Genomic DNA, 26,061 nt, shown 5'->3' on the forward strand with positions numbered 1-26,061 from the left:
CTTATGGTTAATTAATCTACAACAAAGGAGGCAAGAATATACAATGGAGAAAAGACAGTCTCTTCAATGGTGGTGTTGGGAAAACTGGACAGCTACATGTAAAAAATGAAATTAGAACACTTCTAACATCATATACAAAAATAACTCAAAATAGATGAAAGACCTAAATGTAAGACCAGAAACTAAGACTCCTAGAAGAAAACATAGGCATAACACTCTGACATAAATTGTCACAATGTGGGACCTCCCTGGTGGCGCAGTGGTTAAGAATCCACCTGCCAATGCAGGGGACACGGGTTCGAGCCCTGGTCCGGGAAGATCCCACATGCCGCGGAGCAACTAAGCCCATCCGCCACAACAACTGAGCCCACATGCCACAACTACTGAAGCCCATGCGCCTAGAGCCCATGCTCCGCAACAAGAGAAGCCACTGCAATGAGAAGCCCGCGCACCACAACGAAGAGTAGCCCCCGCTCGCCGCAGCTAGAGAAAGCCCATGTGCAGCAACAAAGACCCAACGCAGCCAAAAATAAATAAATGATAAATTAAAAAAAAAAGATTGTCACAATGTTTTTGGAGGTCTGTCTCCTAAAGCAAAGGAAATAAAAGCAAAATAAACAGATGGGACCTAATTAAGCCTAAAAACTTTTGCACAGCTAAGGAAACCATCAACAAGCCCAAAAGATAACCTACTAAATGGGAGAAAATATTTGCAAGTAATATGACCTATAAGGGGTTAATATACAAAATATTTAAACAGCTCATACAACTCAACAGCAAAAAACCAAACAATCCAATTTAAAAATGGGCAGAAGACCTGAAGAGACATTTTTCCAAAGAAGACATACAGATGGCCAACAGGGACATGAAAAGATGCTCAACATCATTAATCGACAGAGAAATGCAAATTAGTACCACAATGAGATATCACCTTACACCATAATGACTGTCATCAAAAAGAACACAAATAAATATTGGTGAAGATATGGAGAAAAGAGATTCCTTGTACACTGTTGGTGGGAATGTAAATTGGTGCAGCCACTGTGGAAAACAGTATGGAAGTTTCTCAAAAAACTAAAAATAGAACTCTCATATGACCCAGCAATTCCACTCCTGGGTATATATCCAAAAAAAAAAAAAAAAAAACCCAATAATTCGAAAAGATACATGCACGCCAAGGTTCATAGCAACATGATTTACAATTGCCAAGATACGGAATCAACCTAAGTGTCCATCAACAGATGAATGGGTAAAGAAGATGTGAGATATATATATATATATATAATGAATGACTACTCAGCCATAAAAAAAAGAATGAAATTTTTTCATTTGCAACAACATGGATGGACTTGGAGGGCATTATGCTAAGTGAAATAAGGTAGATAAAGAAAGACAAATACTGTATGATATCTCTTTTTTGTAGAATCTAAAAAATTTTTTAAAACTAGTGAATATAACAAAAAAGCAACAGACTCATAGATATAGAGAACAAACTAGTGGTTACCAGTAGGGAGAGGGAAGCAGGCAGGGGCAAGATAGGGGTAGGGGATTAAGAGGTACAAACTACTATGTATAAAATAAACAAGCTACAAGGATATATTGTACAACACAGAGACTATAGCCAAGATTTTATAATAACCATAAGTGGAGTATAATATTTAAATATTGTGAATCACTATGTTGTACACCTGAAACTTATATAATCTTGTACATCAACTGCACCTCAATAAGAAAATTATTTTAAGGAAAGGACCAGATCAAGAAGGTCTTGTACACCAAGCCAAGGAGTTGAAACTCTAACTTGAGTGACAGTGGCAAGCCAGGGTGGTTTGAAACAAGGCAGTGACAGGTGAGATTAGAGCAGTATTTCTCAAAATATGACACCTGGAAGAACATCACCACTAGTATTTGGAAACGGGTTAGAAATGAAAATTCTCTACCCCAGCCCAGACCTACTGAATCAGAAACTCTGGGGATGGGCCCAACCGTCTTTTGGGGGGTTTTTTGTTTGTTTTGTTTGTTTGTTTGGTCACCCCACTTGGCCTGTGGGGTCTTAGTTCCCCGACCATGGATGGAACCCGCACCCCTTGCACTGGAAGCGCGGAGTCTTAACCACTGGACCACCAGGGAAGTCCCATGGCAGCCTGTTTTAACACACCTTCCCTCCAGGGGATTCTGATAGATGCTAAAGTTTGAGAACCACTGGATTCAAGTTTAGAAAGACCACTCGGTCTGGGGCTGGGTGGCTGGGTAGGAAGGTACTGCAACACTCCAGGAAATGTGATAGTGAGAATTCATTTTTTCATTTAACAAATACTTGTTGACCATCTACCATGTGCTAGACACTGTTCTAGACACTAAAGATTCAGCAGTGAGCCAAGCCAAGCCCATGCGGTAACGGAACGCACGTTCTAGTGGAAATAATAATATCTATTGACATCATTTATGCAGTTCCAGATGCTGTCCTAAATACATTTAGGTGTATATTTATTTCTTCATCCTCACAACAACCCCATCAGATAGGTACAGTTTTTGTCTTCATTTTACAGTTAAGGAAACTTAGTTTAAGTATTAGAACCCAGATTCAAATCCAAGGTCATGCCCTAGATGCCAGTGTCCTAGGCACCACGCTGTACTGCTGCCACAGCATCATAGTGGCAGTGGTAGTGAAATGTATTTATTCAGAATATATTGTTTTAGTACCTACTGAGTGCTAAGCACTGTTCTAGGAATTTAGTTAACAAGATCTCTCGCTTGATGGAAACTACATTCTAGTGAAAGATAAATAATAAAATTAAGAAACAAGCAATATAAAAAAGCATTATGCTAAGAAAAGGAAAAAAAAAGAAACAAGCAATATAAATAGTATATCAGAAGGTGATAAGTCTTGTGGAAAAAAGAAACACTAGAACATAGTAAGACAGATAGAGAACGTGATGGGAAGAGAGAGCTACAGGGATTGCGATGGGCAAGTTGAGATATCAACAAAGACTTGAAAACAAGGAAGTTAGCCAAGGGGATAAATGGAGGAAGACCATTCCAGGCAGAGGAAGCAGCTACATCTAAATCCTTAATGTGGGAGCAGGGTGAGGAACAGCCAAGCCAGTGTGGCTGGAGCAAAGTGATCCCGGGCTACAGAGCAAGGGAGGAGGGATTGCGTGCAAATCTTGTAGGGCTTTGTTGGTTTTTACTCTGTAAAACGGGAAGCCATTGCAGGATTGGGAGAAGAGAAATGACATAATCTTGATTAGGTTTTAACAAGATCGAACCTATTGTTTTGTTGAGAATAGACTGCAGGGGACAAGAGAAGCCTGTTGGGAACTATTGCAATAACCAGAGAGGGAAAAGTGATGGGGCTTGCGCTGGATGGGATCAGTAGAGCCAACAGGTTTTGCAGATGGATGGATATTTTGCTGATGGAGGGCCAGAGAAAGTGGACTCTAGGGACCACCTACCGAAAGGAGGAGACCGTGGAAGGGGCAGGTTTGAGGGTGGGTGTTCGGAGGGTGGTTGTTTTGGACAACCAGATAGACGTTGAATACACGTTGGTTATACGAGTCTAGAATTTAGAGAGAGATCTGGGCTAAGGAAATAAATTTGGGAGTTGTAAGTAAATAGGCAGTCTTTTAAATGATTAATAATGTAGGTAATGTTGGGAAAAGATAAAGCTATAGGTGTCATTTATCATAGGTTTACTAATTGTCAGGCACTGTGCTCGACCCTATGGATTGGCTCATTTAATTCCAACAAAATAAGAAGAGGTGGTACAGATAGGAGGTATCTACCATCAGGGACCAGACGCACCAATGGTCTCTGTTCTCTGATCGGCTTTTTTAGGGAATTCAGTCTGTGATTCATGCAGCGGGCTTCTCGCCACCTCGAAGTGGGCTTGGGAAGTTTCAAGGCTCCACCCGCGCGCTTGCGCACAAAGGCCCGTTCAGAGGGGGCGGGGCCTGAGCGAGCACAAAGGGGCCTGAAGGAGTTGAGCGCTCGAGCTGCGCTGGGCGTTGCCAGGCGAAGAGACTGTCGCCGAGGCCGCTACAGTTGGCCTCTCGCTGGCCCAGCGCAGCCCACGGATCCTGAGTGGAGAACACGAGCACCGCCGGGCTCGCTGGCGAGCTCCCAGGCGGGGCGCCCCGGCCTCTCCAGGATGGCCGAGCGAAGGTTACCCGGGCGAGCAGGGCCCACGGGTGAGTGGGCGCGTCGCTGCGGGGTCGCGCCCTGCCCGCCCCGCCCCTGTGCCTGCCAGGCCCCGCCCCGAAGCCCAGGCTCCGCCCCTTCTGCCCCGCTGCTCCTTCAGGGTACCTGAGATCTGTCCGCCTCGCTCCTCTTTTTTCTCGTTTCCTCTTTTTCAGGAAGGGTCTTTAATTTCGCGTCTCCGTAGTTTCCGCGCCGCCTTTGTCTTTAGGGGTCTCGATTCTGGGGGCTCCTTTCTGAGTTCCCTGCAGGTCAGTCATTTGATCCCCAAGGTTTAGGATACTTTCTCCATCTCAGCCTTCTCTAGGCAGATTTTACCTTACAGACGTGATTGTTGATTTCTGGAAGGAAAAAAAAAAAAGTTTGAGGGACCAGAGAAGCCCCATCGGTCAGCTCGCGGGGTCCCCGAAAGGAGGGGCTTTATGCTGTGCAGATGCACACTAGCACACCTGGACCATGGACCACCAAGGCCTGTTATGGAAACCAATTCTGTTGTTCAGCTGAACCCCCAAAAACTTTGGGAAGGGAAGTGTAATAATTGTAGAGATAATCTAGTGAGACCTCTTCTCAGTTCAGGAAGCAGAGGCCCGCGAGAGTGAACTGACCTGGCCCAGGTTACATGCTAGTTAAAGGGCCCCTCCGCTGTATTCTGCTGTGTCTAGGAATAGAAAAAATAAAATGGGGAAAGAAATGGAAGATTAGCCTTTCTGATAGCTCTTGGGGTTTTAATACGACTATAAAAGTAAAAGCACTTTTCAGAGCTAGAAGAAGGTGATGGCTTTTTGCATAGAAGGGAGTTTGAGATTACATCAAAGGCTTCTGTTAGATAAAAACCTCAGATTGTCACGGACTTAATATTGGTGGGATTTTTAAATACCCACATAAACCCTAATACTGTTTAACAAAATTTGATTTTTGCAAACTAGAGAGTCAGGCATTGCCATTTCCTGTTTTTCCAGACACAGCTTAGTGTTACAGAGGTCAAATGTATTTTATATAAATTATTTTTTGCCACAGCTGTCATTAAAGAAACCACTAACTTTCACAGTGCTGAAGGCTACCAGCAGAATTAGTGCTGCCAGTGAATTTCTGGGAATCACGGAAATCTTTAAGGAATTTTAAGTTGATCTTTCCTATTTTTAGTTGCATTCTGTTTTTAATAAGTAGTAAGTGGTAAGAGAGACCAAAAGAATTTACACCATCACCATATAGTATAGCCACTAGGGTTCCTCTTATGGTGAAAATACACTCACGTTCCCTTTAGATATTTTGGGAAAGCAGAGTATTGAAATGCCTGATATGTTTGTTTATTTATTTATTTGGCCGCGTGGCATGTGGGATCTTAGTTCCCCTGCGCAGGGATTGAACCCGTGCCCCCTGAAGTGGAAGCACAGATTCCTAACCACTGGACTGCCAGGGAACTCCCAAATGCCTGATATGTTTAGGGGGATGCATATTTCTTCTGAGAAAAATGGCGATTTCCCCAGTAGTTAAGCTGAATGCAGCATATTTTTCTGCTCCATTAAATGTTTGAAAATGATGAAAGGTTACATAGATAACATTTAGGAAAATACTTTTTGAATGACTATGAGTAAATAAAAGTATTTTATTATATATCAATAAGCCAAGCCTCAAGCAGAAATGGCTTGGGTGAAACAAAAATTAAGATAGTATCACTGCTCTGAGAAAACTGTAAAACCAATGTTAAATATTACAGCCACTAAATTCATATAAAAACATGACTCATTTTGAAAGTATTTTTAATACCCTGAATTTGCACCTTTTTTCTCCCATGTTTCTTAGTGTCATTTTCCTGTGGAATATATATATATGTATATATATATAAAATATATAATTAATATATGTTACTGGATCATCAGGCGGTACCACATATGTCCAACTCACTTATTGGTCATAATTAGTATATGGGCAGCAATGAAGCAGTCAACCTCCCATTAAAATGAATGCAGTTGAAGGACAAAGTTTGACTGAAATATGGCTTATGTCTTGTTGTGTCAGGTTTTCCAAATTTTACATAAATTTATACAATAACATAACAATGTACTGCCTTAAATTACAACATGAGCCTGAACCTAAATTAATAAATAAGCATCAAAATTTTTAAAAAATCAAATAGTAACAATACCTTAATTTTCTTCATTCTCATCAATATATGTGTTAGCATGCACGTGGGAAAAAATGCAAACAACAATTCTAATGATATATCCACTTAGGTGGTTGCTACCATCATCAGAGTGAGAACAGGGTGACTTAGATGACTTCATTTAAACCCGGAGCTAAGTCTGAACAACTGTGGGAACTGTGGTTTCAGAATAGAATGTCAATGTCATAACCTTTATAATGTTACTTATGTAACACAATTCTAGAGGAGGTGGGAGGAAGCATAAGACCAATTTCCTTATTTTTCCTAGAAATGAATCACTCAGTACTTGTGCGTGATTTATACATGGACTTCAAACAAATGACTTAGTGTCCTAACAGTCTTTTTTATTAAGTCTTTTATCATTTATTAGCAGTCTTTTATTACTTTTATTTACTTAACAGTCTTTTTTATTAACCATTTAGAGAACTTTTACACTACATCTTTAATACTGAAGAAACATTTAATATTTAATACTGAAGAAACATTTATCTGAAGTTCAGCAATTCCTGTCAATTTTATTTCCATTTCCTATTTTCCCTCCTGGTAAATCCAGGTAAAGCTAAATTTATTACACTTGTTAAAGCATTTGTTATAAGATTCCTTTTCATAAAACTTTTTAAGTCTGTCCTTCTAACTCATCATTTGGTTGGGATGATATTCACCTGATGGATAATTCTAACTGTTGTGATGATTATTTTGCCTTCTTTTTTTGTACTTTAATGTTTTGCTTGACTTCTTTAACATAATAAGCATTTGTCATTAGAACTGAAAAAATTCAAAAAATATGAATTCATTTACAGGTTTCATTTACATGAAACCTACTTTATTAGGTCTGATTTTAATGTATTTCAGCCAATAGAAACATATTTAAATAGAAGAATGAATTCAAGGAATCATGGTGAAAATTCTGGGCACTTTATTTTAATAAATGACTGTAACATATATTAATATATAATAATTATATAATATTAAAATATACATATATTGTATATAATAGGTATTATATAATATTAAATATAATAATAAATGTTAAATGAATGATATATTTTGGTAATAAAATAAGAAGTCGCCAAAAAAATAAGTGCAAGATTATGTCTTTGAAAAAGTGCCTATACAAGTTTGGTGACTAGACAGTTACGTGAACTAGAGCTGAAAATTTAATTTTAAGGACTACATTGCTTTAAAGTCAGGGATCTCAGTGTCAGGACAGCCACACAGCCGTCATTGACTGTGTCGACAGTCCGTCTTCTCACATCAGGACACAGTGGCCTGAGTCAGGCGACTGCGGTGACTGGCATGTTTCCAAACAGTCAAGAAAAGGAAAAGGAAGAAACCATTGCTTCCCAGTAAGAAGAAAAGGAAGAGAGTGAGAAGACCGATCTTACTTTCCCTTAACGGACAAAAAGGGAGATAAAGTTTTGAATATGATTAAATGAAATGGTGGTGGGATATTCTGACAATCTCCTGAGCAGTTAAAACCAAGAGTGTGATTTCAGAAATGTATAAACTATGGTCTGAAATACCAGAATTAGTCTGCAGCATTTAGGACAGCACTCTGTAACTCTGAATGCAATTTTATGTATCTTTCAGGGTTGATTTTATTTTATTTCCAAAATAGAACATGAATCCTTCTCACTCTTGGAATTGAATGTTTAAAAATCTAATATATTTAATGGGATTCTTAACTCCCTAATTTTTTTTCAACGCTAGTTTTGTTCATTCTTAAAGGGATTTCACAAACTGTCACTATTACGTTATCTATTAATGTTGTTTTCACATCTTTCAGAAATAACTGGTAATAAGACCTCTGTAGCCATGGCTAGTTCTGACGTGAAACCAAAATCAGTAAGTCATGCCAAAAAGTGGTCAGAAGAGATAGAAAATCTGTACAGATTTCAACACGCAGGATATCGAGATGAAATTGAATATAAACAAGTGAAGCAAGTTTCTATGGTAAGATTTATGCCTCTACAAACCTGAACTCAAAATGAGTTTGTTAGGTGGCAAAAAGCACTACAACCAAACAAAAAACCCACCGCCAACAAAGAACCAGAGAATATTAAAAGGGAATTCTACTCCAGCCCTCTCGTTTTACTGATGGGGAACTGAGGCCCAGAAGAATGATTTTCAGGCAGACTGGGGCAAGAGGTGGTTCCTCAGCACAGAAACATTAAGAATTTTCTAGCTTTTACTGACAACTGTGCTGTGAACCTTTTATGGTAGACCATCAAAGCAGAGTCATTTTCTCTCCCTAAGGTAATTCTATTATCAGATATTCAGTTTGCTGTGGAACTATTATTTCTTTCCTGTTTCTTTTTTACTTTAACCACAAATTATAAAGGGGTTAAGTTCTGTAGGTGACAAAATCTCCCGACTTTGGTTGTGTATTCCAGACTTTCTTGAGAGATTAGAGACATGGTTTTGCTTTTCAAAGACTATACCAAAATCTAGATATGGCCCCAGTTTATAATGTGATTTTTAAAATTCATTTATTCTACTGAATACTAGGAGGCTGAGTTTGGAAGGATATTATAGAATATGACATAGTATTCATAAATGTATTTTAACTTTTAGAGCTGAGGTTGCAACAAAGTGTTTATTATTAACTTGTTTTTTATTTTTGTTTTATGTTTTTATTATTAACTCACCATTGTTCAGAGGCTAATTCTTAGATGGGTTTTTCAGATCCCCATGTTCTTTTTCTTCCTTCATTCTACTCTTTGATCTCTGCTTAACACGTCCTAAAAAAGTAGATAGGAAAAAAGATGGAGGCAATACAGAGCTAAAATGTAATAGACTCTTTCATTTAATGGATGTTAATTCCATAGAGATTATTAGGGGTGGTAAGGAATGAAATTAAACATACTGATCAAATGAGGATTTGATGGATGACTATGACTTTCACATATCCATTTCTTCATATCTACCAGCATTTTACTCTTTGGTCCCCATTACCAAAAGGGAGTTTTCATTACTCTATCATCTGTGGCTTCTAAATAGTTGTAAAACACAAGCATCAGCATTTTAATGCAGTTCAAAAATAAGCTTCATACACTTGCCTTAAGATTGGGATAGGCTATGCCCCTGAAAGGTGTGTAAGACCCAGGATCATATAGGCAAGGCGATCATACAGGCGCTGATGCACCTACACCACCACCTCAGAAACTGTTGTGACTGAGATCAGATAAGAGATAAGAGACTGAGATAAGATCAGATTTAAGGGAACACAAAGAACACCCTTAAAGGGGAAGTCCCAAAAAGCACCTGAGGGTTGTGTATGTGTGTGTGTGTGTGTGTGTAACAACCCGATCCACTATATGACTTGACAGTTGTAGAGAGGTTTTGCATTTCACTTCAGTGTTTATTGGGTACCTGCCATGTGCAAATTTCTGTACCAGGTGCTTTAAAAAGATAAATATAAAAGCAAATGCCTGACCTCAAGAAATTTAGAGTACAGGATTTGGAATCAGTCTGCCCAGGCTTTGCATCCTGGCTCTCCTCCTTGGCTAGGGAACCCTGAACAAGGTTCATAACCCTTACTGAGCTCAAGTGTAAAATGGTGATGCCAGTGCCTGCTTTAGAAAATTGTCTCAGGAATTAAATGAAATCATGTGTTGCAAGTGCCTCGCACTGTAGTGCTCAGTAGTAGTTTGCTGAGTGAATGAATGGCGTTCAGTGAATGATAGCTTTTATTATTCCTGTATCTTGGAGTGGAAGATTAAGAGTGACGAACAATAAAAACTTACGCAAGTGAAAATACATGGCCCCCAAAATTAAAGGAAGATGAAATTTTCTTCCTTCAGGGACAATCTTCCAAAAGGGCTTCATGCCCTGAGAGGCATTTGCAGTGGCCCTTAAAGGACGGACAGGAGGGTAACTGAAGGCTTGCCTTGATTGGCAGTGGTCTGAAGGGTTTGGGCGATGTTCTTATCCTTACCTGAAGCACATGTCCTTATGGGCACTATTAATGCTTACTGATCTCCTGCCCAAGGAGAGCTGACTTGAGGACCATATCACACCCCTCCACCATTCTCTAAGGAATGAAGGTTTTCCTAGGTTGAATGGGAGTGATGGGTAGAAAGCCAAGAAGAAAAAATTATGAAACAGCAAAGGGTTATAGAAAGAAAAAATCCTAGAGGTTGATGAGACAGAACCAGTACCTCTGTTTGGAAGCCCCCCCTGATTTCCTAGGGTGAGGCAGCTGGAAGCAGGACCTCAGTCCTTGTCTTCTTTGAAGAAATAATTCAGCAAAGTGACAGAGATTGTGAAGCAGATAAAGTGTTTATTGGGAGCAAAGTACGTGTTGAAGAACACACAGGCAGACTCAGAGTTGCGCGCAATAGGGGTGGCTGAGATCGCTTACATGGGGGCAGTCTTCTGGGTTACCTCTGACCAATCGTCCTGTTCGTGCCCACATTTGGCCTGACTCAGGGTCCTTCCTGGTGGGTGCACACGCATCTCTCAGCCAAGATGGATTCCAGCGCGAAGGTTTCTGGGAGGTTGGCAGGACATATTATGGGCTGGTGGCTCCTCTATCCTTTGGCCCCTCCCAAGACTGAGGACCTTCTCTGCGCACGTGTCCAGCCGGAAAATCCCCTTTGCCACAAGAATGAGAAAAATGTGCTCACGTTGTCTTCTGCCCAATCAGGGCTCTGTTCCTGCTGGTCTCTTATCTCGAGGTGTCAGCAGGAGACTGGTTGCAGCTGCCCGGCCTGGGCCCGTCTGTCTCCTTCCTCAATCCCGCATAAAGTGCTGCGGGTATTCTGAAGAAGCAGCAGTGTACTGTGTCTTCACTGAATGAGGTGGTTGGGGGAGCCTACTAAATGAGAGAGCCTGCTCTTGGCCCCAAGAGGAAGACAGCGGTAACGGTATCTTGAGAACTTCTTCCTTTCTCTGCTGAGGGTAATGGAAGCAACAGAAAGCAGGCTTGACCTAAGCGATGGAGAGCATTGCTTTTCTCTATGATGTACGCGTCAGAGAGCCTGCCAAGGTTTACCAGTAGGCTGCTACCCGTTTTTGCTAACTCCTAAATAAGCGAGACCACAGAAGAAAGCGAAAATATGTTGTTAGAAAATAAAGGATGTGTGTTCTTTTGTATTCGTGGCATTTTCGTGTTCCAGTTTGGAAGCTGTGATTTATAAGTGGGGGACTGGAGAATGAGTAGCTGCTAGAGATGATGTTGAAGAACAGGACTTGCTTTTTATGCCAGGAACACAAAATCAAAATACTAGGGTTTTGACAGTGGTGGAGTACATGTCACACAATCCAGGAGCAACATACCTAACACAGCAAAAATGCATTGACCTGAGCAAGAAGGTATAACGCGAATTCAGAGAGGAAGCGGAGAAAAACGTCCACACTAGATCAAGCCAAACGATCAAGTAAGCAAACCAATATGGCGAACGAGAAAGACTAGTGTGGAGAAGGTAAGAAGAGATTGCTAAGGACTATGTTCATGACCTCAAATTTCTATGAAAAATTGAGTTTTAAGGTGTGAACTTGAAACATGGACATGAGGAAATACACGTGTATTTCTCTAGATATAGAGATTTTCTACATGTAGAGATTTAGATATCTCTAGTCTAACTGCTTCCTTTAGTCACCCCTGTGGCCTGGGCCTAGCCCTAATTTCCTCCTTGGGTATTATTTTTTAGAAGTAAGTAAGTAATAATGCTTAAAATAGTTTGTAAACATAAGAAGGATAAAGTTTAGATTATTTTGAATGTTTTATCTTGGCTGCAGAGTAGAAATTTAAATCTAGAAATTGGGATCTAAGGAGAAGCACTGAATTAGTTGTCCTGCAGTATAAGGTTACAACTTGTGTGTTGTGTGTTGTGTGTGTGTGTGTGTGTGTGTGTGTGTGTGTGTGTGTGTGTGTAAGATATCACTAAGAGCTCAAGTATTTTTAAATTTAATTTTGTACTTTGTTTGATGTGACTTGGTTTTTAACTGTTTGATAGTGAAATATTATATAAAAAGAACATCAGCATTACAATATTTGTATTCTGGTTTTCAATATACAGGTAGATCGTTGGCCAGAGACAGGATATGTGAAGAAACTTGAGAGACGGGACAATACTTTCTATTACTACAACAGACAGAGGGAATGTGATGACAAGGAAGTCCACAAAGTGAAAATTTATGCTTACTAGCCTTACTTCTTGGTATTACCTGTCATTATCTTTTTAAAAATCCACTGTTTGATTCTACATCATGTAAGTGTCATTTTACAAAAGACTCCAAAATGCAGACTTCAATGGAATGTTTTGAGACACCAAAGCCATGAAACTTGGTCTCTAGTAATCATCCCGTTCTGTTCTAAAATATAACTGCAGTAGCATTCCACTGGTGCCCGCCTTGGTCTGGTTCTAACTGTTTTAACCGTGGTAGCATAACTACAGTAAGTCCTCTACATACAAACGAGTTCTGTTCTGAGAGCGCGTTCATAAGTCCAGTTTGTTCCTAAGTCCAACAGAGCTAGCCTAGGTACCCGACTAACACAATCAGCTATATAGTACTGTTCTGTAATAGGTTTATAACACTTTTCACACAAATAGTATATAAAAAACAAACACAAAAAAATAAAGATATTTTTACTCTTACAGTACAGTACCTTGTAAAGGACAGTAGTACAGTACAACAGCGGGCATCCAGGGGCTGGCATCGAGTGAACAGGCAAGAAGAGTTACTGACTGGAGGAGGGAGAGGAGGTGGGAGACGGTAGAGCTGAAGGATCGTCAGCAACAGGAGACGGAGGGCAAGCTGCAGTTTTACTCACGCCTGACGTTGATGGAACGTACGTTCGCATCTTTGAAAGTTTGCAACTTGAAGGTTCGTATGTAGGAGACTTACTGTATTATGCAGGGGAAGAAAGAGCCCCACTTGAAACCACTGCAGGGGTTGTGTAGAGGTTGTGTAGAGGTTAGTCCCCCCATGCCCATCACTTTGAACTGCCAGATCTGCATTCTGTGGCCCGAGGGGCTTTCTCTTGCCTCTGGAGTCCTTTGCCTCTCACTGAGTTGAGTGGAAATGCCAAGAAATGACGGTGCCTGGGGCGGAGGTATCAAAGGCCCAGCCACCTGCTTCCGCAGGGAGGAATCAACCTGAGGTTAACCTTTGCTCATGTGCAGCAGTAACTCATTGGATGACGTAGGCTACTGGTTCTCTCCCATCCTTGCCCCCTTCCCCCAGTCCCCTGCCAGCGGCTCTTTCCCTCCTGAATCACCTCCTGGGACTTGGAGCCTTGTCCTGGGGTCAGCTTCTGGGTCCCCTCCCCGCCGCCACCACCAGAGAAAACGTGTTCCAGTGCTGCCTGGCATCACTGCAGAAACAGCCCAAGTGCTAACGTGCAAAGAAGGCCATTAAACCCGGGAGACTGAAGAAGTCCCCCCAGATCATTGAGTCTTGAGGCTTGGAAATTAACTAGCTGAAAGATATAATTTTCATTATAACTTTTTTGTCACTGATAAGACTTTTTGTTCCCATTGATAAGTTCTGACCTTTAAATAGATTTTGGGTTACAAGCTCACATCTATCAATTCATTCAACTTCAGGTCCTGTTTTCCAGAACTACCTGCCCCACGAAGCTCCGTTAGTTTTTCCCAGTTCAAAACTGTGCCTTTGGGACTTCCCTGATGGCGCAGTGGTTAAGAATCCGCCTGCCAAGGCAGGGGACACGGGTTCGAGCCCTGGTCCAGGAAGATCCCACATGCGGCAGAGCAGCTAAGCCCGTGCACCACAACTACTGAGCCTGCACTCTAGAGCCCGTGAGCCACAACTACTGAGCCCGCGCGCCTAGAGCCCGTGCTCCGCAACAAGAGAAGCCACCGCAATGAGAAGCCCGCGTACCGCAATAAAGACCCAACACAGCCAAAAATAAATAAATAAATAAAATAAATTTTTTTTTTAAAAAAAGGCAAGGCACTGACTGGGAGACTAAGTCTGCAAAACACACACAAAATAAAGGACTTATGTCCACAGTATGTAATGAATTCTCAATATTAAGACAAGACAATTAAAATTAGGCAAAAGATGTGAACATTTAAAAAACAAAACAAAAGTGTGCCTTTTCAGAACAAACACATCATGGAAAGGATAAATAGACTGGTAAGCCTCTTTTATGCCTTTCCAATGCTGCCCAGGGTCATCTTATTTAGCACTTGTTTCAAGTCATTTATCTGTACTTCTATGGTCAGGATTTCTGTCACTGTCTTTCAGGTTTGGCACACCACTAGGTGCTGAGCATAGGAGGTCTTCTGAACCTGCTAATGCTTTTTAAAAAAAAAAAAAAATTTACCGTGATAGAATAATTGCCCGCAAAGGCAGCCACATCCTTATCCCTGGAACCTGTGGATGTGGTACCTTATATGGCTAAAGAAACACTGCAGATGTGATTAAGAACTTGATATGCGGACATTATCCTGGAAAACCTAGGGGGACCCCATGTAATCACCCGGGTCCTTAAAGAGGGGAGAAGGCAAGTCAGAGTCAGAGAAGATGTGATGAAGGAAGCAGAGGCCTGAGACATGCAAGGAAGGAGCCAAAAGCCAAAGAATACATAAAGCCCCAAGAGTCTCCGAAAGGAACACAACCCCGCCAACCCCTTGGTTTTACCAGATAAGACCCATTTCAGACTTCCGGCTTCCAGAACTGTAACAGAATAAACTCATGTTGTTTTACACTCCTCCGTTTGTGGTGATGTGTTACAGCGGCGGTAGGAAATGGACACCGACGTGGAATAGATGAAGCCAGTAACCTTCCACAGTCTCGAAGTCAGCACGAGCGTCAGCCGTGACCTGCCACTTCTGACGTTTTGCTACAGGTTCACATTCAATCCAAGGAAGTTGGTCAGTTTTTTGTTTTTTATTTTTGTTGGGTTTTTTTTGCCTTTGCCTCTTTTATTCAATATTGTACTGGAAGTTTTAGCCAGGGCAATTAGACAAGAAAAAGAAAAAGCATCTGAGTTGGAAAAGAAGTAAAACCATCTCTATCTGCAGATAACATGATCTTTTACATAGACAATCCCAAGGAATACATACCCCCAAACACTGTTAGGACTAATAAATAAGTTTAACAAAGTTTCAGGATACAAGGTCAATAAATAAAATCAATTGTATATTATACACTTGGAATGAACAATCCAAAAATGAAATTAAGAAATCAGTTCCATTCACAGTAGCACCAAAACAAAACATTTAGGAATAAATTTAACAACTGAAGGTGAAACTCATACTCTGAAAACGACAAAACAGGTATTAAGCAAACACCTGTACAAGGTCAGGCAGTTTTTATCTGGAAAGCTCTCAGAAATTAGCTCGAATGTTCTAAATGCGATGGTATCTCTCTGCAGCAAGACTCACTTCAGAAACATGGCCCTTGGGACCATGAGATGCAATTTTGGTTCGCTGAGTCCATGTGAGACCATGAGATGCAGTTTTGGTTCGCTGAGTCCGTGTGACCAGTGCTTTCCCAATGTGCCTTATGGTGAGCATAGCGGGTGCCAATCTTTCTTAAAAAATGGGTAAGCCACTTTCTTCTCAGCTCCTTTTTGGCCACTTTTCATAAGTGCTTGTGCCAGCTAACCAGTATGGTGCTGTGGAGAGCGGCATTGGCAATCACTCATAGTAGGGTGTCTGTTCTGTGTTGGGACTTGGCCCACAGGCTTCGGTCCATGATGGCAAGAGAACCCCAATCCTGTTCCGTACTAGATACTGGAGAAGAGCTGTTGTAACACACAGTTGCCAGTTTCAGACTGAAGCAGCAAGAGGGCCAGGCTATGCAGCTTGGTAGGGCATCCCCAGTATGAATGAGCACTTGGGGAGGACCCCCTCTCCAGGGGATGAGAAACCTGTTTAGTTTCTACCATTAAGTTGCCCTTGGTGATGCTTGTCAAGAAGCAGCTGATAACTCACTAACCATGTATTCTTCCACATTCATCGGTTCTCAAGCCTGGCTGTGCACTGGGATAGCACAAGGAATTATTTAAACAGTACTGATGCCTGGACCCCACCCCATTCCAGTTAAACCATAATCTCTGGGGTCAGATCATAGGAAAAAACTATACACACACACACACACACACACACACACGCACACACACATATCTGTCCTCAGTTGCTAGCACAGAGTTCCTGAAACCCTTGTAACTGAAACAGGAGGGAAGGGGGCAGGGCACAACCTTTAAAAGAATGACATAGCCCGAGGACACGACATAAACTGATTAGAACCAAATAGGTCCAAGATGGCGGATGAGTCAACTTCCACTAGACCTTGAGTCTCAGTAAACACTCATTGTAACACATCAGCAAGCTAAATGACACACCCACAGGCAATATGACAGTTCCGAGGCTGACCATAAAGGTCAAAAAGTGGGCCATGGCCCAATTCCTGGAAAGCCCTACCCCTTCCCCAAAATAGCTGGAATACTCCTCCCACTCATTAGCCCGTGAAATTACCCACCCCTATAAAGACAGAGAACCCCATACCCTGGTGCTGCTCTCGCCTTCTGAGAAGATGCCCACACTGCCTGTGGAGCGTGTTTCTCTCTAAATAAATCCACTTCTTACCCATCACTTTGTCTCTCACTGAATTCTTTCTGCGATGAGACAGCAAGAACCTGAGCTTCCTTAAGTCCTGAGACCAGGTGTGCAATCTAAGTTAGAATAATGTGGGTTCAAGTCCCAGTCTGGGTTTTGGCTGGGTTCGAGTCCTAGCACATGGGTGGGTTCAAGTCCCAATCTGGGTAGCACGGTTTCATAACTTCCTAAGTGTGAGACCCCCCCAGAAGCATCTCTTGTTCTCATATTCATCTCTGACCCCCATCTCTGACTTAGGGCTCCTAAAATCCTTGTAAATTCCTAAGTGACAAGAGGACTGGAGCATCTTTTGTTCTACTGAGGCGACTCTGGGTGAGCTCCTGGATGGGGGCTGGTCACCAAAAAGATCAAGCTTGGAATTTTCAGCCCTAACCCCACATCCTCCAGAGAAGGGAGAGGCGCTAGAAATGGAGCTAATGATACGTCATGCCTAGTGACGAAGTGTCCGCAAAATCCCAATAGCAGAGGGTGCAGACAGCTTCCCAGGGTGCGGGACAAACATCTGTATGGAGAGGGTGCCATGCCCCAACTCCACAGGGACAGAGCTCCCGACCTTGGAACCTTCCCAGGCTTCACCCAACTTCCACGCTGGTTTCCTAGCCTCCGCTCTCGTCCCTTCCGACCCATTATCTTCACTGCAGCCAGAGTGAGCTTTCTAAACCGCAAATCTGAAAGCTGCCTCGCTGGTAAAACTCTTGGAAGTTCCCTATCATTCTGAAAATGAAGCGTCGATGCCAGGCAGTGTTCCGCATGGCCTTTCATGACCTTGTCATTGTTTATTCCTTGGGCGTCTTCTCTGAAAGCTTCCAATCTCCACACCTAATTGACCTGTTTTCAGACTGTTAAGGCTTCTCATTGGCTGCATGTGGCTCTCCCCACAAGCCAGCCTGGTGCTTTTTTCCTGGTTGGCTTCCACTCTTCCTTCTTGCTCAGCTGGGCCACATTTCAGAGGAAGACTTTCCTCACGGTCTCCACCGCCTCCAATCTGGGTGAGGGGTCCTTCCCCTGATAGGGCCCTTTTATTTCAGCACTGGTCACACTCTGTTTTCTCACGCCCCTTGTCTCCTTACAAGACTATGAAGTCAAGGAGGCAGAACTGCCCGTGTTTATCTGTCTTTGTGTCACTTAGCACTGAAGGTCTAGTATGGATGGGTGGGTAGATGAATGAATGAATAATACTAATACTAAACAAACTAGTAAGAATAGCACTAATGACTAATAACTAACAAAATAGAATTCTATTGTTACAACTGAGGTAGAACTCTATGATATAAAGGTAGGAATAATTTATTACCAGAATAAGTTGGGTCCATTGGAAAATGGAATCCAAGTGGATTCCAAAATGGAAACTCTGAATAAATTTCTTTCTTTTTTTTTTTTTTCATTTGAAAGTGGTACACGTTCATTAAACAACATTTAGGAAATTATCCTGAGTAGGAAAAATTAAGTCACCTATGGTTTCATGCTCAAATACAAAATATATTACAATGTTGGTGTATTTCTTTCTAACCAAAAGGACTACAGCTACCATTTGAGACTCCCGAATTCTCACCGTAACCCCATATGGCACAGAGAGGTTCAGTAACTGGCCCCAGGTCACAGAGCTGGTTAGATGGTAGAGTTGGGAGATGAACTCAGCATGTTGGCTTCAAAGCCCTCACTGTACCTTTCTATTCATTCTAAACTATAGCTACCTAGACGTTTTGTATTGAGGAAAAGCTATTTTACTTTTGCTTAATTTATCTTGTTATTTTATGTCTTTCACAGAATGATTTTTTAGTGGTGTACAGAGTTCCTTTTGTTACCACACATAACCTATAAAACAAAGATGAAAACTTTAATGAAAACTGCCCTGGGGCCATAGGGATACTGTCCAGCATCTTTACTGTATTGCCTTATTGCCCAGAAGGTAACAGGCAGTTTGTGGAAATCTTAGCATGATGCTTCTCAACAAGAACACAGATAAATCCTGTAAGTGAAAACTATCCCAACAGAGAAGTTTGTGACTTGCTGGTCAAAGTGCCACATACATTAGGCTTCTCACTACTGCCATTTCTGCATGAGAAGGGATTTCTGAAGGGGTTCTCAGCAGGCATGAGGTCAAAATGTTCTTAAATTCAGAGAAGTGGAAATTAAATTCCTCTCTGCCTTTCTGTCTCATGAGAAAAACAGCTTTCTTCATTCTGATACCTATCAAGGAAGGAAAGGATTGATCTCATTCAGCGATTTTACTGACTTTGGATTTTGTATATAGCAAGAATAATTGCTAGAAATCAGTGGTTCCTAACTTTTTAAGGGTCATAAGTTCAGATTTCTGGATGTACTTAATCAAGATACTGGGTGACAGAAAAGGTCAAATCCTTTCCTGAGTTAAAAATCTAGGCATATAAGCATGACCGACTCCTTCTTTTTCTTTACCATTAACATATGCATAGAAAGAAAGCAGTAGAGGATAAGGAAGGAAAGAAGAGAGGGAGGAAGAGAGGGCAGGGGGAGGGGAGAGGTGTGGAGATCGTAAAGGAGACAGACAGACAGACAGGGACAGGTAATGTGGAAATTTAGGGAAAGCTGCTGGCGGTGGGAGCCTGCTGGCTGTTCATCACAGCCCCTCCTCTTAGTTAAGTGAGCTGGGGACAGATAGCCACCCGTGGCCCTAAGGAGCGTATGGACCTTTTCTAACTCAAGGAGGGCTGCCCCTCCCAATAATCCTTCGCACGTGGAACTGCTAGTAGAGAAAGAGGTGAAGAAATTTTTACAGGAGCCACGGAAGGCAAGGAACTCCAAAAGAAAAGGCAGTGACGGGAGAAGGCCAAGGCCCTCCTGGGGTCTAATGGTGGTGAAGGAAAGCTAGCCCGTGGCAGAGTGTGCTGAGGCCGGAAGCAGCCTGCGGCCTGCCATCTTGGTCTGGTAGGTACTCTCCACGATGGACGAATGACTTGCCATCTTGGGAGTCTACCCTGGGTACCACTGCAGCCGTTGCTGACACTGCAGAGTGTCTGAGGCTGTAGAGTCAGTTTTCCACTGGGAAGCCCTGAGAGTTGAAAAGCTGGGGTCCTTCGTTCACCTTGCTGGAAGCAGGAGTTGAGGAGGAGCCGGGAGAGGATGCAGCGAGGGAAGGCGCCGCACCTTCTAGGAACGTGGACAAAAGCAACAGGAGAGAAGAGGAGCCCACAGACCAGAGAGAGCTTGGCCTGTTGGAGCAGTGACATTCCAAATCCTGGGAATGGCACCGACTACACCATCTTCCATGCCCTGTTTTTCTTCCGAGTCTAAAGCATCTCATCCTTTCTTTTTGTGGGGCTGGGTTGAGGCCCCAGGAGCAGGTACGGAGGTAGAACTGACCCGGTGGGGCGGAAGGAACCACAGGCGCATCGCATACCATTTTCCAACTTGGCAAGTCATGAAATCGAAGAATGTCGGAACTAAAGGGAGCCTTGGAGAGCGCATGGCCCAGCACCCCTCCTTTCCTCGTTCATACTGTCCTTGGATCTCACACCCATCCCCTGAGGCAGGGGAGGAAATCCAGGCCCACAGAGGCGTGTGGTTTGCCACTGCCTCAGGGTGGCTGAGATGCGAGAAGGAGCCCAGACTCCTCCAGCTCCCCACGGCGGTGTCGGCTCGGGTGGGGGAGGCCGCTAAGGAAACACTGCAGATGCACCTTTCACGAGGCCCTCGTCTGGGGAATTCCCCGGTGGCCCAGTGGTTAGGACTCCGAGATTTCACTGCCGAGGGCGTGGGTACGATCCCTGGTTGGGGAACTAAGATCCCACAAGCCACGAGGTGCGACCCCAAAAAAAGAAAATGTACAGTTAATCAGCCTGTTCCGGAGGCTGATTACCACGGATTACCACTCCATCCCTGCAGACTGAAAGATCAACAGTTCTTCTGAGATCCCTAAGGGAGGGAGGCAAGGACACAGGACAAACTGCTGCCCCCAAGGTTGGAGAGACAGCTTCTGGGAGCAGAGACTCACGCGTGGAAACCTCCATGGGAGCCGGCGCTCAGGCAGGAACCCCTGGACCGCGATTCACAGAGCCCTGGAGGCTACATGTGGACAAGCCCGGGAGTTACGAGCCCAGTCACAGGGGTCTCCCACGCTTGTGTGAGTTTTACCCCCAGGAGCGCAGTCAGGCTCCCACAGAAGAGAGCGAGGAAAATCCCCTCGTGCTTCTGGTAGAGGGAGGGGAAGAGGAGTCATTTCTGAAATCGGCCAGACGTTCTGTGCTGCTCAACAAGGCCTGTCCTCGGCAGAAACTAGTCAACCAGAGCCTAAGCAGCTGGGCTACGGTCAGAGCGTAACTAATCTGGGGGAAAGAAATACCTGGCTCCAGCCCCCGTTAGCCATCTGCTCACTTCTGTGACCTCACGGTCCAGGGGCGCAGGCTCACTAAAAGCCTGAGGCCGGATCACAGGACCCTGCAATGCCTCCCGCCCCACACGCCTCACCACCGCATGACCAAAGGCCTACTTACAGCAGCTCCTTTCACCCAGGACATCACGTCTGGCTATCAAGAAAAAACTACAAGGCATTCCAAAAGGCCAAAAACGCGGTTGGAAAAGATACAGCAAGCATCAGAGCCAGACGTGGCAGGGACGGTGGAATGATCGGGCCTGGGATTTGAAACAACTATGATTAATATGCTAAGGGCTCAAATGGACAGAGTAGACAGCATAGGAGAACAGACGGGCAATGTAAGCAGAGATGGAAATCCTAAGAAAGAACCGAGAAGAATCAAAAACGCTGTGACAGAAATGAAGAATGTCTTTGATGGGCTTATTAGTAGACTGGACGTGGCTGAGGACAGAATCTCTGAGCTTGAGGATATAGCAGTGGAAACCTCAGAGGCCCCCTAAACCTGAAAAGCAAAGAGAACAAAGATGGAAAAAACAGAACAGAACGTCTGAGGACTGTGGGAAAACTACGGAGAATATAATATATGTGTAATGGGAGCACCAGAAGGAGAAGAGAGAAAGAAACAGAAGAAATATTTGAAACAATAATGACTGAGGATTTCCCCAAGTCAACAGCAGGTGCTAACCCACAGGTCCAAGAAGCTCAGAGAACACCAAACAGGATAAATGCCCCCAAAACGGCACCTTGGCAAATCATTTTCAAACTACAGAAAATCAAAGATGAAAAGAGCCAGAGAGGAAAAATTACCTTACCTGTAGAAGAACAAAGGACCAAATAATAAATAAGAACATCGATTTCCCTACATCTTTGCCAGCCCTGAAATACAACCATACTTTTTCATCCCCAACAATCTGAAAGGTAGAAAAAAATTTCACTGTAGATTTAATGTTCCTTTATTTAACCAGGAGTGGGGCTACATATCTTTTCATATGTTTGTAGGCCACTTATATTTTTCCACGAATAGCTCATTCATATCCTTTTTCCATTATCCATCTTTTAAAAAAATAATTTGTAGGTGCCCTTTATAAAAGCATGGATAGAACCTGTCATTTATTAAGAATTTTTACTTTGGGCACTTTAATCTCATTTAATCCTCACAACAGGCCTATGAGAGATACTACCCTCTGCTTATATTCCATTGCCTAGTTTGTTGTCTATTGTTCAGACTGCAAATACTTTACCCAGTTTAGTTTTTAGCATTCAGCTTAATTTATGGTATTTTCTCCTTTATAGACACTTAAAATTTTTATGGGGTCTAGTATTTAAAATTTTCCCTTATGGCTTTACGGCTATCTTGCTTAGAAAGTCTTCCCAATTCCCAAATTACATAAGTATCCTCCTATAACCTTTTCTCTTTTAACTTTATAACTTTTGGGGGAAAATATTTAGCTTTCTAATTCATTTAGAATAAAATGCGTACAGGGGGTCTACTCGGGCAGACTTCATTCCCTGGAGGCCTCTTCAGCAAATATGCAGCCCATTTCTCCTGAGCTGTCCACGGACAGTGGAGCATCTGAATGGGGCAAAGGAATGGTCCAGGAATCCTGCATGCCCACAGCTCCTGGGCCTGAAGTCTCTACATTTGGGAGGCACTGAACTTAAGCGGCCTCTTCATTGTAAGTGCTGGTCTTTACTCTGTTTGACAACAACTCTGCCCGAGAACAAGACTTCTCCAAGCTGTACGGCCAAGGCAGAGAGCCAAAGGCCGAGCCCGCAGTCTGGCTGGCTCAGGAGAGGCCCACCCCAGCCCTCGGGGCAAACAGCAGGTGTAGGAATCTCTGGCAACTTGACTCATATTGGAGAGATTTCAGGAGAACACACTGGATGTACTAAAAGTCACTAAGAGGGGATGCGGTGGTAGCTTTGAAGGGCAGGTTCTCAGAGAATTCGCCAATCTCATGTGTCTGTAGCATGACCACCCTGCACTTTGGCAAAAATGGTCAGCTCATTAAAAAAAAAAAAAAAAAAAAAAAAGCTGGAGTCTTAAATACCTCCCTATAAAGTTACACTTGTAGGTGGTTTTTTGAGACCCTCAGCCAACACGGTCCTGCTGAGATTGTGTCTACACCACTGTCCAGAGTGTAGGGCCCAGGCTGCGGCAAAGGGCCCTCTTCCTGAGGGGGCTTCTTGCTCACTTTTCCTCCTAATTTCCTGGCTGCCCCATCCAAGCTTCCCTTGGATTCGATACTAGTGAATCCCGGAGCTCTGTCCTCACCCATTTTCTTGTCGCTCTTAACCTGAAACCCACTGACCCTTACAGAATCTATGGGTGGGTTTGAGAGAGGGCGTCCACAACCCTCACCTCCACTCCCACAATGGCACCAGGCACCAAAACAATAAATAGGCATGGGCATTTCTTCTAGAAAGAGGGTCCGCAGTACATGTCTGATATGGCGTGGAGTCTCTTACGCCTCCCCGCCTCCACTCCCAGTCGAGACCACTGTTCTCCGTTCTCTCCAGGCCTTCTCATGCCCTCCCCTTGAGGCAGACAATCCCCAAATCTACTCCCAGACACGCTCCTGGGATCCGGATCCCTACAGCCAAATACTCCCTGGAAATCCCCCCACAGATGCCTCACAGATACCTTAACAATCCAAAACTAAACACACCACTTTTCCCCCAAATCCACTCCTCCAGTTTTCTGTCTCTAGAAATGACATCACCACACACCCCGTCTGTTGCCTAAGCCAGAAAGCTGGGAGTCATCCTGTTTGTAGTTCTCCCACACTCCTCATATCTAATAAATCACCAAATCCCATGGACTCCAGGGGTGGAAGCAGCTGTGGCACACAATGCACAATGCAGAGTGTGGTGGCGTGTACTGGGGTTTCAGAGCACCGCTTCTGGAGCCAGACTGTCTGGGTCTACTCCTTACCAACATGTGTCTTTTACTCACTTAACATCTCCGTGCCTTAGTTTCTTCATTTTCAAAATGTAGATAATAATAATACCTTGGGAATTCCCCGGCAGTCCAGTGGTTAGGACTCCGTGCTTCCACTGCAGGGGGCATGGGTTCGATCCCTGGTCAGGGAACCAAGATCCCACAAGCCTCACAGTGCGGCCAAAAAAATAAATAAAATAAAATAATAGTATAAGTTTATAATATTTATAATAATAAAATAACAATAATAATACCTTTATCATGTGGGGGGAAGAATGTCCACATAATTGTGAAAATTAAGACTTAATACAGGGACTTCCCTGGTGGTGCAGTGGTTAAGAATCCGCCTGCCAATGCAGGGGACACGGGTTCAAGCCCTGGGCCGGGAAGATCCCACATGCCGCGGAGCAACTAAGCTCGTGCGCCACAACTACTGAGCCTGCACTCTGGAGCCCACGAGCCACAACTACTGAGCTCACGTGCCACAACTACTGAGAAGCCACCACAATGAGAAGCCCGCGCACCGCAATGAAGAGTAGCCCCCGCTCGCCACAACCAGAGAAAGCCCGTGCGCAGCAACAAAGACCCAACACAGCCAAAAATATATAAATAAAATAAAATAAATTTATAAAAAAAAAACACTTAATACATATTAAAAGCATGAGTGATGCCTGGCCCTTAGTAACTGTTCTTTAAGTGTTTCCTAATGTTAGGATTACCCCAAGTATCATCCTTTCTCTCCTAGGTCATTACAAGAGCCTCCTAACTTTCTCTTTGCCATGACCTTGTAGTCGGAGCCATCATCCTGAAAGGTGATTCTGGTCAGTGTACCCTTCCATGGATTCTCATCGTTCTTAAGATCAAGTCCCAAATCTTTCAAATTGCTTGCTCACAAGGTCATTCACAATCTGTCTCCTACTTATATCCTTGCTTGTTCTTTCACCATCTTCCCATCCATGCTCTGCCCTCCATCCATATACAAATCCAAATCCTTTCAGTTTCTGAATTGACCATGCACCATCTCACTTCTGGGGCTAAGGCACCTGTTGTTCTTTTTGCCTTGTTCTCTGGCACTCCATCCTCCATGCCTTCTTTTCCACTGCCTAGCTGGTAGCTAGTCATCTTTCAGAACTTGTTTCTTCTGTGCCAGAGCCTGGCAGTGAATATTTTACATTTGAAATTATTTTAAAATCATAAGCATAATATCTTCTTAGATATGTCTCATACATACAGTACTTAACCAAAACTGACAATTTTGCATCATACCTAGAGAATTCAGTCCATTAATATGTAATATAAAACACAGTCACTGATATTTGGGGTTTAAATCTGCTACCTTGTATTTTCTGCTTGTTTTACCTGTTCTATGTTTTTCCTTACTTTTCTCCTTTCTTTCTGATTCACTAAACATTCCTCTCTTCCAGTTTGGGTGGCATATCATGTGTTTCTGTTCTTTTAAAGACTTGCCTTAGAAATTAAAACATGCATATTTATTAAACTCTAAATTTAAAAAAACCTCAAAGATACTATAAGGAAATTCCTTTACTTGCTCCTGACATATACATTATTTTTTGTTCAATATTTAATTCCATATATATTTTAAGGCCAACTAGAAATTACAATTATTATTTTATGCAATTAATGTTCATTTACATTTGCTCACATATTTACCACTGTCTTTTTTATTCCTTCTTGCATCTCAAATCTTCCATCTGCAGTCATTTACTTTCTGCCCAAAGTATGTATTTCCTTTAAACTTTCATTTACTGAATGTCTTCCAGGTGGCAAACTTAGTTTAAAAGACATTTGA

At 42.9% G+C, this 26,061-nt stretch overlaps 2 protein-coding genes across 5 annotated transcripts in view; one reads left to right on the plus strand and one right to left on the minus strand.

The window, feature by feature from the left end:
• Positions 1-26,061, minus strand: part of DCLRE1C (DNA cross-link repair 1C) — a 116,036-nt gene that overhangs the window by 52,947 nt on the left and 37,028 nt on the right. For all 3 annotated transcript variants that reach the window (XM_082452834.1, XM_082452833.1, XM_082452835.1), the window contains exons 2-3: positions 9,010-9,102; positions 4,306-4,538 (exon numbers count right to left, since the gene is read on the minus strand). The gene's annotated coding sequence lies outside the window, so the exon portion shown is untranslated. The remainder of the gene's footprint in view (positions 1-4,305; positions 4,539-9,009; positions 9,103-26,061) is intronic.
• MEIG1 (meiosis/spermiogenesis associated 1) lies at positions 1,313-15,044 on the plus strand. Of its 2 annotated transcripts, none has more exons than XM_082452959.1 (4): positions 1,313-4,190; positions 8,148-8,314; positions 12,385-12,525; positions 12,967-15,044. In XM_082452959.1, exons 1-3 carry the CDS (start codon positions 3,857-3,859, stop codon positions 12,511-12,513), a joined length of 630 nt encoding a protein of 209 aa, XP_082309085.1. In that variant the 5' UTR covers positions 1,313-3,856; the 3' UTR covers positions 12,514-12,525; positions 12,967-15,044. The 2 variants fall into 2 exon arrangements, with proteins under 2 accessions (XP_082309085.1, XP_082309086.1); XM_082452960.1 differs by having other exon boundaries at positions 13,915-15,044.

The sequence above is a fragment of the Balaenoptera physalus genome, assembly GCF_965194825.1.
Source record: "Balaenoptera physalus genome assembly, chromosome: 2".
In the NCBI taxonomy this organism is placed as follows: domain Eukaryota; kingdom Metazoa; phylum Chordata; class Mammalia; order Artiodactyla; family Balaenopteridae; genus Balaenoptera; species Balaenoptera physalus.

What these genes read in the sequence shown, in the direction of transcription:
- MEIG1 (XM_082452959.1), top strand. Translation starts at nt 3,857, where the DNA reads ATGCAGCGGGCTTCTCGCCACCTCGAAGTGGGCTTGGGAAGTTTCAAG. An exon ending in CGGGCGAGCAGGGCCCACGG is followed by an intron (nt 4,191 to 8,147) that starts GTGAGTGGGCGC and finishes CACATCTTTCAG; the next exon opens with AAATAACTGGTAATAAGACC. An exon ending in AAGTGAAGCAAGTTTCTATG is followed by an intron (nt 8,315 to 12,384) that starts GTAAGATTTATG and finishes TTCAATATACAG; the next exon opens with GTAGATCGTTGGCCAGAGAC.